General features: G+C 49.3%; 1 protein-coding gene across 5 annotated transcripts in view; it reads right to left on the bottom strand.

Moving 5' to 3' along the window:
• Positions 1 to 12,096, bottom strand: part of LOC147736633 (glutathione S-transferase P 1-like) — a 496,543-nt gene that overhangs the window by 71,267 nt on the left and 413,180 nt on the right. For 4 of the 5 annotated variants that reach the window (XM_086953405.1, XM_086953403.1, XM_086953404.1 and 1 more), the window contains exon 7: positions 9,881 to 10,209. The exons of the other annotated variant lie outside the window; for it this stretch is intronic. In XM_086953405.1, the coding sequence (XP_086809531.1) occupies positions 10,030 to 10,209 (180 nt within the window). In that variant the 3' untranslated portion in view covers positions 9,881 to 10,029. Of the gene's footprint in view, positions 1 to 9,880; positions 10,210 to 12,096 lie in introns of those variants that run through there. 5 annotated transcript variants of the gene reach the window in all.

Below are 12,096 nucleotides of genomic sequence, written 5' to 3'. Positions count from 1 at the left end.
CCACCATTCCTGGGAGTGCCAACCATTCCGAATGGGATCGCAAATTGCGTCAGAATGATTAATATACATGAGGCATGCAATTTCCAACCCCCTTGGGAATCGCAAACAGTGTCTCTGACACTGTTGTACATTATTGTTTGTAATGCGCAAATTGCGACTCGCAATTTAATGCAATTTGCGAGTCGCAAACATCAATGGTCGTACGTCTGGCCCTTTGTCTTCAATGAGTGTAATTACTTGCATTAAGATAAGTTTCTGTAGGTAAAATAGTTGCTTGGGAAGGATAATAAGTGTTAATATCTTACTATCATCTTGTTCACCGATATATTATCTTACTAAACTCGATCCTTTATATGAGGTGGCACAGTATGTTATTCCAGGGCATATCATCATTTAGTCCAGTTGTGTGTGTAGAGAGTCTATACACCCACCTCTGTTCTTTTTTTTCATAGGATTCTTTCAATATTTCCGGTCTCCTATATCTAGAGTTCTATGGCTGTCCATCTCGTCATTAGGGGTGTGACGACTGGTTATGAAATGGTCTGCCATTTTGGTAGTGTTGGGTTTGCATCTTATAGTGCTTCTGTGCTCTACAATTTGTGCGCCTACTTTTCTGGTTGTCATACCTATATATTTGAGGTTGCATTGTATGGGAGTTGCAACAGTGCTAATGAATAAGGGGAATGGAGTGGGATGGAACACCAACAGTTTGACAGTATTGGTAGAGTTAAGTGAGTGTTGGTGTTGAGGGTGTCCCCAAAGGTTCTGGCCATCTTGGAGAGACTTAAGCTCAGCCTCTGCTCTGTGAGCGCCTTATGCTCAGCCTCTGCTCTGTGTCATCTCGGAGAGCCTTAACTCAGCCTCTGCTCTCTGTCATCTGAGAGCCTTGAGCTCAGCCTCTGCTCTCTGTCATCTGAGAGCCTTGTGCTCAGCCTCTGCTCTCTGTCATCTGAGAGCCTTGAGCTCAGCCTCTGCTCTCTGTCATCTCGGAGAGCCTTGAGCTCAGCCTCTGCTCTCTGTCATCTCTGAGAGACTTGAGCTCAGCCTCTGCTCTCGGAGAGCCTTGAACTCAGCCTCTGCTCTCTGCCATCTCGGAGAGCCGTGTGCTCAGCCTCTTCCATCTCCGAGAGCCTTGAGCTCAGCCTCTGCCATCTCTGAGAGCCTTGAGCTCAGCCTCTGCCATCTCTGAGAGCCTTGAGCTCAGCCTCTGCCATCTCTGAGAGCCTTGAGCTCAGCCTCTGTTCTCCGCCCTCCGAGCATTGAGCTCAGCCTCTGCTCTCGACCAGTGAGAGCCTTGAGCTCAGCCTCCACTATCTGCCCTCAGAGAGCCTTGAGCTCAGCCACTGCTCTGTGAGAGCCTTGAGCTCAGCCTCTGCTCTCTCAGAGCCTTGAGCTCAGCCTCTGCTCTCTGCCCTCTGCCCTCGAGAGCCTTGAGCTCAGCCTCTGCTCTCTGCCCTCGAGAGCCTTGGGCTCAGCCTCTGCTCAGTGAAATCCTTATGCTCAGCATCTGCTCTCCACTCTCATATGTGAGAGCCTTGAGCTCAGCCTCCGCCCTCCGAGATCCTTGAGCTCAGCCTCTACTCTCTGTCATCTTTGAGAGCCTTGTGCTGAGCCTCTGCTCTCCGTTCTCCAACAGCCTTGAGCTCAGCCTCTGCTCTCGGTCATCTCAGAGAGCCTTGAGCTCAGCCTCTGCTCTTTGCCCTCAGAAAATCTTGATCTCGGCCTCTGCTCTCTGTCATCTCTGAGAGCCTTGAGCTCAGCCTCTGCTCTTGATTACTGAGAGCCTTGGGCTCAGCCTTTGCTCTCCATCTCAGATCTTTGAGCTTAGTCTCAGCTCTCCGAGAGCCTTGAGCAGAGCCTCTGCTCTCTGTCATCTCTGAGAGCCTTAAGCGCAGCCTCTGCTCTCTGTCATCTCTTAGAGCCTTGAGCTCAGCCTCTGCTCTCTGAGAGCCTTGAGCTCAGCCTCTGCTCTTGGTCATCCCAGAGAGCCTTGAGCTCAGCCTCCGCCCTCTGAGAGCCTTGAGCTCAGCCCCTGCTCTCTGACAGCCTTGAGCTCAGCCTCCGCTCTGTCATCTTTGAGAGCCTTGAGCTCAGACTTCACTCTGTCGTCTCGGAGAGCCTCGTGCTCAGCCTCTGCTCTCTGTCATCTCTGAGAGCCTTGAGCTCAGCCTCTGCTCTCTGTCATCTCTGAGAGCCTTGAGCTCAGCCTCTGCTCTCTGTGAGCCTTGAGCTCAGCCTCTGCTCTCTGTGAGCCTTGAGCTCAGCCTCTGCTCTCTGTGAGCCTTGAGCTCAGCCTCTGCTCTATGTCATCGCGGAGATCCTTGAGCTCAGCCTCTGCTCTCCGCCCTCTGAGAGCCTTGAGCTCAGCCTCTGCTCTGTCATCTTTGAGAGCCTTGAGCTCAGACTTCACTCTGTCGTCTCGGAGAGCCTCGTGCTCAGCCTCTGCTCTCTGTCATCTCTGAGAGCCTTGAGCTCAGCCTCTGCTCTCTGTCATCTCTGAGAGCCTTGAGCTCAGCCTCTGCTCTCTGTCATCTCTGAGAGCCTTGAGCTCAGCCTCTGCTCTGTCATCGCGGAGATCCTTGAGCTCAGCCTCTGCTCTCTATCATCTCTGAGAGCCTTGAGCTCAGCCTCTGCTCTCTGTCATCTCTGAGAGCCCTGAGCTCAGCTTCTTCTCTCCGCTCTGTCATCTCTTAGAGGCTTGAGCTCACCCTTGACTCTCCGCTCTCTGAGATCTTGAACTCAGCCTCTGCTCTCCGCTCTCTGTCATCTTTGAGATCCTTGAGCTCTGCCTCTGCTCTATGAGAGCCTTGAGCTCAGCTTCTTCTCTCCACTCTCATCTCTGAGAGACTTGAGCTCAGCTCTGCTCTACGCTCTCCGACAGCCTTGAGCTCAGCCTCCGCTCTCTGTCATCTGAGAGTCTTGAGCTCAGCCTCCGCTCTCTGTCATCTGAGAGCCCTGAGCTTAGCCTCTGCTCTCTTAGACCTGGAATCTGGTATCGTAGTGCTATACTGCCAGATTGCTCGTTGCTTGTGAAATCAATAGCGCATAGCTCGCAGTGCTTCGGCTTTTACTTGTGCCCGATTGCTGATTAAATTTATCATAGCGCTATATTGCTGATTAAATTTATCGTAGCGCTATACTGCCAAAGTGCGCATTAATTAATAATCAATTGCGCTTTGCTGCCTTTGCCTGCTTAATCGATTTGTGCCTGATTGTGCCGGTGCCATTGCCCATTTCCTAGCCATTATTCAGGTTGTGCCCCAATCTCGTCGTGTTAGGCTTTTGGCTTGCTGCCATTTTGTAGTTTGTTGTTGGGCCTCCCAGCCCAGCTCTCCACCCCGCTCCCGCCTCCCAGCTGTTCCTCCCTCGCCCCGCCCCCTCAACTATCCACATATGACAGATGCTGTTGTGCACAGCGATCGCGCCCCATGCGCGCCGAAGCTGCGCCAAAGGTAAGCCCGTCTACGCCCGTCCGCGCCCAGCGTCAGACCCCCTGGCCCCCGCAAAATCCACTCCACCGCATAACATACATTGCCGCAACCCTCTCAGCCCTTAACCCCGGCCGCCCACCAAACTGCCACCAAGCCGCTCAAGGACACACCCATGGACCCTTCTCCTGCCACTCCTGCAAATTCAACTGCATCAGGACCCACACTAAATCCTCAAACTCCAAACAGAACTCTGACACTAACCACCTAAAGTGCATCCTGCTCAACACCCGCTCGGTCCACAGACACGCCATTGAACTCTGGAACCTACTCGACACTCCATCGCCGGATGTCGCCTTCCTTACAGAAACCTGGATGAACGCCTCATCAGCACCCGACATCGCCATAGCCATCCCGGACGGCTACAAGATCATCCGAAAGGACCGCACCAACCAAACAGGAGGAGGCATCGCCATCGTCCATAAGAACACCATCCACATCACGACCAGTTCCGACGATTACCTCGCTACCGCCGAACACCTACACTTCCAGATCCACACGACCCCAAGACCACACTCAGAGGCACCCCCATCTACAGACCACCAGGACCCCGCACACAATTCAGCGAAGACATCACTGACTTCATCAGCCCACAAGCCCTCCCCTCCGAGGACTACATTCTATTGGGAGACCTCAACTTCCACCTGGAAAAGAACAACAACAGCAACACCACCAACCTTCTGGACAACCTGGCCAACCTCGGACTCGAACAACTTGTCAATACCCCCATCCACTATGCCGGACACACGCTCGACCCAATCTTCACCTCCAGCAAGCACATCTCCTTCAATCACACCACAGCTCTCCACTGGACGGACCACAGCTGCGTCCACTTCAACTACAAAAAGACCACGACCCACAACCTATTCCCCGAAGAAACTGGAACAAAATTACTACCGACCAGCTCCTCACATCGCTTCACCAAAACCCTCCTGCCAAATCATCAGACCCAAACCAAGCAGCCACCAACCTCACACAATGGATCACTCACAGCGCTGACGAACTAGCACCCTTGAAAAACCATCAAATCAAGCAAGGTAGCAAAAAAGCCCCCTGGTTCAACGATGACCTTAAGAAATCCAAGAAGCTCTGTCGTACCCTCGAGAAAGCCTGGAGAAAAAAATCGAACCACTGACAACCTGGCCACCTTCAAGAACGCCACCCGCAAACATCACCAACTGATCCGATCCACCAAGAAATCAGCATTCAAGGATCGCCTTGACAACAACGCCCAAAACAGCAAGGAACTTTTCAACATCGTCAAAGAATTTACCAACCCCACCGCCGGCACCAACGATATCACTCCCTCCCAAGACCTCTGCGACTCCCTAGCCTCATTCTTCCACAACAAAATCGCCGACATACATAACCGCTTTGGAAACCAGTCCGAAGACCAGTCCACTCCACCCACCTCCGAACCAAAACCGCCCTCTAACAACCTTTGCGCCTGGAACCCTATCACCACTGAAGACACCATCCGCCTGATGAACTCCATCCACTCGGGATCGCCAACCGACCCATGTCCCCACCACATTTTCAACAAAGCAGACTCCATTATCGCACCCCATCTCCGTGACGTCATCAACTGCTCCTTCAACTCCGCTACCTTCCCGGAAAGCTGGAAACATGCCGAACTCAGCGCCCTTCTGAAGAAACCCACAGCAGACCCCACTGAACTTAAGAAATACCGCCCCATCTCGCTCCTCCCATTCCCTGCCAAAGTCATTGAGAAAGCCGTCAACAGTCAGCTCGCCGCCTTCCTCGAATCCAACAAATCCCTCGACCCTTCACAGTCCGGCTTCCGAGCCAAACACAGCACCGAAACTGCCCTCATCGCAGCAACAGACGACATCCGAACTCTACTGGACAACGGAGAAACAGCTGCCCTCATCCTACATGACCTCTCCGCAGCCTTCGACACAGTCGGTCATAGCACCCTCATACAATGCCTCAGCAACGTCGGAATACAAGGAAAAGCATTGGACTGGATCAACTCGTTCCTCGCCGGAAGAACCCAGAGAGTCTGCCTCCCCCCTTTTAGATCAGAGGCCACCGAAATCATCTGCTGCGTACCACAAGGATCATCACTCAGTCCCACCCTCTTCAACATATACATGAGTCCCCTCGCATCCATCCCACGCCAACACAACCTGAACATCATCACCTACGCAGACGACACCCAGCTGATCCTCTCCCTCACCAAAGACCCAAACACCGCCAAAGCCAACTTACACGAAGGAATGAAAGAAGTAGCCGAGTGGATGAAGAACAGCCGTTTAAAACTGAACTCGGACAAAACGGAAGTCCTCATCATAGGCTCATCCCCCGCTGCCTGGGACGACTCATGGTGGCCACCGGCCCTGGGAACCGCACCCATACCTACGGACCACGCACGTAACCTGGGCTTCATCCTGGACCCCTCCCTCTCCATGACCAGACAAGTCAACGCCGTCTCATCATCATGCTTCAACATCCTACGCATGTTCAAAAAAATCTTCCGCTGGATCCCCACCAAAACAAGAAAGACGGTCACCCACGCACTGGTCACAAGCCGACTGGATTACGGAAACACCCTTTACGCCGGAACCACAGCCAAACTAAAGAAAAAACTCCAACGCATCCAAAACGCCTCAGCCAGACTCATACTAGACATCCCCCGTCAAGCTCACATTTCCGGCCACCTGAAAGACCTCCACTGGCTCCCCGTCAACAAGAGAATAACTTTCCGTCTCCTCACCCACGTACACAAAGCCCTCTACGACCTAGGACCCGAATGCCTCAATACGCGACTGTCCTTCTACAACCCCACCCGCCAACTACGATCGTCCAATCAAGCCCTCGCCGCAATTCCGCGCATCCATAGATCCACCATGGGGGGGGAAGATCCTTCTCCTACTTAGCGGCCAAAACCTGGAATTCTCTCCCCACCCACCTCCGCCTTACACAGAACCACCTCTCCTTCAGAAAGCAACTAAAAACTTGGATATTTGATAAGTAAAGTACCCCCCCCCTCCCCCAAGCGCCTTGAGACCCTCTGGGTGAGTAGTGCGCTATACAAATTCTTGAACTTGAACTAGAGCCTTGAGCTCAGCCTCTGCTCTGAGAGCCTTGAGCTCAGCCTCCGCCATGTCATCTCTGAGAGCCCTGAGCTCATACTCTTCTCTCTGCTCTGTCATCTCTGAGAGGCTTGAGCTCACCCTTGGCTCTCCGCTCTCTGAGATCTTGAACTCAGCCTCTGCTCTACTCTCTCTTACAGCCTTGAGCTTAGCCTCCACTCTCTCATCTCAGAGAGCCTTGAGCTGAGCCTCCGCTTCCTGTCATCTGAGAGCCTTGAGCTCAGCCTTCGCTCTCGACCACTGAGAGCCTTGGGCTCAGCCTCAGCTCTGTCATCTCAGAGCCTTGAGCTCAGCCTCTGCTCTTCGTCATCTCAGATCTTTGAGGTCAGCCTCTGCTCTCTGAGAGCCTTGAGCTCAGCCTCCGCTGTCCATCATCACAGAGAGCCTTGAACTCAGCCTCAGCTCTTGCTCTCTATTCCTTCTCAGGTAGTGAAGGATGTTGGAGTTTGGCCGGATTGAAAGCTCACTAAGGACCATCCAATGAGTAAGGAGTCTGACTGTTGTTTTGGCCTGCTTAGAGCGCTGAGAAAACTCCTATGACTTGACTCCTGCCCATTTGTACCGAAAAGACGATTGTTCAGGCCTTGAAAGTCTCTCGCCTGGAGTATGGTAATGTACTTTACCGGGGGGCGCAAATCTGTGAAAAAGCATCAGGTCATTCCCACGCTGCGGCACACCTTCTGTGTCCCATCCCTAAGCATGTCTCGGTTTCCTCTCAGCTTTGATATCTTCCCTGACTTAATATAGACAAGCGTATGAAGTTCAAACCTTTCTGTTACATGCATAAAGCCATGACTCGCTCAGGACCTAACTTTTTAAGGATGCTTGTTTCACAACCATTCTCTACACTCAATCCAATCAATCAGCATTTGTATAGTGCAGCCCTGTCATCCCTAGGGGTATCTGGGCACCGAGGGTGCCATGAGGGTACGCTGTGAACTTGGACACACAAGAAGGGCGTTCTTTTGCATATTTGAACTTCTTTCATCCTTTTATGAGACTTGTTCTGTAAACTTGGTTATTTAATCTCTCTCAGTATGCCCCAGCTATTCCAGTTCCGGGAAGCCCCTCGGAGCGCCATTTCAAAGCCAGCTTGACAAATAAGAGTAACATAACATAATATGCCCAGGGGCATATTTGCCCTCCACGTACCTAATCAGAGAGAAGACAGGGTCTTGTCATCAAGACATGACATCAAGATCTTCTCTGGAGCACAGGATACGATGACTGACCTGGAGATACCTTGCCTACTCTGAGGAAGGCTGGAGTGCAGGCGGGGACGTCATCAGCGAAAGGTACAATGAAATGGTGCGAGAGAGTCTTCTCAGTACCTGTCCCTGAGGGATTTAGCAGGAACCCCTAGGGGGCGCACCACTGCAAGTCTAACAGTGTCCAGAGCCCTGGCACACCAGTGGTAATTGACAACATACAGAAAGAACCTGTCCAGTATCATCCAGATGTTCCAGACCCAGAGAAAAGGCCTGATCTGTCTAATTCCTGACTCTCTTGTTCCAGTCAGCATCACAATTCAGCTCTACTACGTCTCCAGCTTTCTGACTGCGGACCACCACCTCTAAACCCATATCCATTTTTAACCTCTCTTGGCGTTTAACGCAGTCGACCCTCCCACCATACCAGCCACTCTTGCGCCTCTAGACATCACCAGCAGTGACTGCATTAGTTCTCGTCCCATCATAGCACCCACTTTATGCCAGTGTCCCGGTGCTCCCATGACCTCTGACCACACCCCTATCAGTAGGAGTTCCTGGAGGTTCAGTCTTGGGTACCATAACATAACCTAACGTGTATTTGTAAAGCGCACGTTTACTCCAACGAAGTCTCTTGGTGCTGAATAACAGATGTTTATTGTTACCCAACTCAATGGCACTCATTTTATTGACCTCAGATGGATGAAAGGCTGAGTGGACCCGCCGGGATTTGAACCTGTGACCATGAGGTCAAACACAGGCCCCTGCAGTGGAGGCATTAGTCCACTGAGTCACCAGACACTCAGATAACCCGGCACCATCATCCTCTAGCTCTACACATGAGCATCTATGGTTGCATCTGATGTCACTTCTGTGCTAAGTACTCAGGTCATACTATTCCCAATCAACCCCTTGTCCTCCGTCTGACTGAGAATCTCTGTCTTCCTCTCAGTATTTAAGCAGTGAAGGACTCCCTCTCTCTGAAGTTAAACACCTCATCCTCTTATTCTCTACTGCTGTTGCTCCCCCAACACTGACATGAGGAAGTGTCACTGTCACTTCCTGCCCTCTAGCCTGGCATGCAATTCTACCCTGGACTAGAATAATTCACTATCTCAAAGGGTAAATGAGGCAGAGGTCAGATTCCTGCTTCTGGACACCAGGGAACAAGTTCTCCTCTCCCTGTACAGTCACCAAATTACTGATCAACAACCTGGTCATGAGCACATTATGGTTTCTGCCACATCCTCTATTCTGAACTCCGTAAGTGACTCTCCTCCCTCTTACAACATAATACGTTTTGCCAAGCATGATAGGACGGATTCCTTTTTTTGTTATTCTCAAACAACAAGTTAATGACTGCGGGGACTCAGCAGCTGGGGTGGAGCAGCCATAAACAGAAGTATAGGTCAAACTTATATCTTGTAGTACATTTTATTTTGGGTTTAAATTTTGCAGTACTACAAAAAGTACTAGAAAGAGCAGTTGGTGAATCAGGTCCATGGTCTAGCGCATAGACTCACCACTACGTCTCCCTAGAGGCGGCAAGATGGCCGTCATAAGAACCATGCAAACTCCTAACTACTGCCAACAAGGCAGCGCTTGGCACACCTCCTGTCTGCCTCTTCCTGCTATCTCTCCCTTTGCCCACCCTCACTCACTGCTCCTGGGCATCCTGAGCCACCTGTCTATTTCCAAACCAACCAGTACTCACGTCAAGAAGATCCTGCAAACTACCTGGACTCCTCCAAAGGAGCACCCTTGCCTGCAAACTTGGGGTGGAAACTTTCTGCTTGCAAATCTGCCCTCAAAAGCCTTCCGATGCTGGAGTAGCAATACTGATGACACCCCCATACAACTCACCCCATGCCTGCTAGCCTCTGTATTTCAATGTAAACATGTGACATTATCTATGTATTATGTCTGTACTCGTTAACTAAACCATAGTAGCTCTTCTATATTTCTTAGTTCCACCATTTACAAAGTCATTGCTTTTTTTTTAAAGTGCCTTGCTGGAATAAACACATTAAAATACAGAAAAACAGTTGTACAGATGGGTAGGCAAGACTTTGAAAATACTTTTTATTCTCATTATCCTCCCATGAGCTCAGAGTGTGATCAGATCCTTTCATTGGATGGAGCTGTTCCCGGTGAGGAGGTCGAGAGGTTTGAGGAGGTGGCCGATGGCACATTGGATGATGGTCCGACTACAGCTGCCTAGAAGGGTGGAAGCATAGGGCTCTTGTGTTTATCCGACTGAAGGAAGACCTTGAGTTTCGGACGAGATTCCATCTTTTCCTTGAAGGCCTTCAGAGCGGGGAAGCTGTTCAGGCAGTCCGGGGCAACCGCCAGGAGATTTTGGATGACATCCAGAAGATTGTAATCTGCAAAGGAGATCTGTCCAAAGTAAAAGAGATCCAAGTTATGAATTGATCACTCAAGGGATAAGAGAGAGTAAGAGGGGATCAGCAAAAGCAACGTTTACAGAGAAGATGGAGAAGAGTGACCAGAGTGAGCGACTAGAGGAAAAGCAAAGGAGATCTGTTTATTTGTTAACACTGCCCTCAAAACAATCACTGGGTGAGCAACCACTCTGGGCTCAAGGAAGGTGGAGAAAATTATCAAAAAAGCCAGGCCTTGCAAGTCAGGCGAATGGGCAGTGGTGAAAGTTTCTTTCTAATATGTAGAGTCAGAGTACACATAATCTAGGTCTGAGCACCACAAATCTGTGCACTTTGCAGTTTCTTGAGGGAATGCCAGAAGCATAAGATCAGCTGAAGGGTTTAGTCAGGTGGCACTTGTTGAGGTTCTATCTGAGGCTCTAGAGGGTTACCCCAAAGAGACAGAATCAGAGAGAATCTTGTACCGGGAGTCAGGGCATTGACTATCTAACGTGGGAGACCAAATCAATGTTTTGAAGTCTGAAGATCAAATGCTGCGATCATGCTGCCTGAAAATTCAGCCATCCACCATACAAGGCCTTGTGTAATCAATTGTTCAACTGGTTACATCTCAGACAATTCCTTTATGTGAATTCCAGGACAAAATGCAGGGAATCATTTGCAGCTGCCAAACTAATCCCCCATCCTTAATAAATTACTTTATTTGGGGAGGATCTGTCCAGAGGAAAAGACAAAGAGATGGAAGAATAACCCCACAAAGGGAAGAAAGAGAAAGGAAAAACACAATGGAAAAGGTGGCTCGCCTGGAGAAGAAGAAAACACAGAAGATGAAAGAATCACCAAGGGGCAAAAGTGAGTAACGGGAAAAGTAAAGAGGGCGTGTCTGAAGAAAAGGACTCCGGAGAAGAAGGGGTCAGCAAGAGAAGCGTGAGTGGTAGGCACTCGGGAACTGTACTAAGAAGGGAACAAAGGAGGCAGGTAGAACCATTAAGAAAACAAGATATCCTGAATTAGAACACCAAGAGTTTGAAGCAGCAGCTAAGAGATAAGAGAGTTAAGGAGAAAGGAAGAGTGACTCAGCCAAGGATACCTGTTTGGAGGTGGAGATGAAGGAACTTTCAAAACACCACAAAGGCATTAGGGGGGGAATCACTGAAATAACATATAGGGACAATATTGTTTGACAAAATGCTGTGTCCCTATACATATAATGGTAAGTACAAAAATAAAAAATCAATTCACACTAACATTGTACAAAAACATAGACAAATATAATTCTATATTTACATATATAGTTTAATGTAGTAAATATTACATATTTAAATATACAACTTTAAGATACTATAAAATAAAAACGAATAACTTTTAATACTATATAAAAATATTACCTTATAAAAACGTGTCTTTATATACACACATATATATATTTATATATATATATATATATATATATATATATATATATATATATATATATATATATACACACATACATATATATATACATATACACACACACACACACACATAATGCAATGTCATTAAAATATTTATATTCTGGGCAAATCACCTAAATCTACCTGTGCCTACCGAAATGAATGTGTCCATCTGTAAAAGAAACTGGTGCTCATGTAAAGCGCTCTGATACCCGATGTCTCGGGTCTAGTTTGCGCTATATAAAACTAAAAAAAAGAATTATGGCAGTGAGAGTTTTTCACACTCCCCCACTTTGCCTCAGTCCTCTTTTCCCCTCCTCTGTGCTTCATTCCTCCCTCTCACCTCGCCACTCAGCCCCCTCCCTTGTGTCCATCACTCCTCACCCTCCCTCTCACCCTACCACCCAGCCCTATGCCTTGCACCCATCACTGACTGCCACAGAGAT

The sequence above is a fragment of the Lissotriton vulgaris genome, chromosome 1_2 (genome assembly GCF_964263255.1).
Source record: "Lissotriton vulgaris chromosome 1_2, aLisVul1.2, whole genome shotgun sequence".
Taxonomy (NCBI): domain Eukaryota; kingdom Metazoa; phylum Chordata; class Amphibia; order Caudata; family Salamandridae; genus Lissotriton; species Lissotriton vulgaris.
The sequence above is the reverse complement of the archived record's forward strand: the minus strand, read 5'-3'. Positions and strand labels throughout refer to the sequence as shown.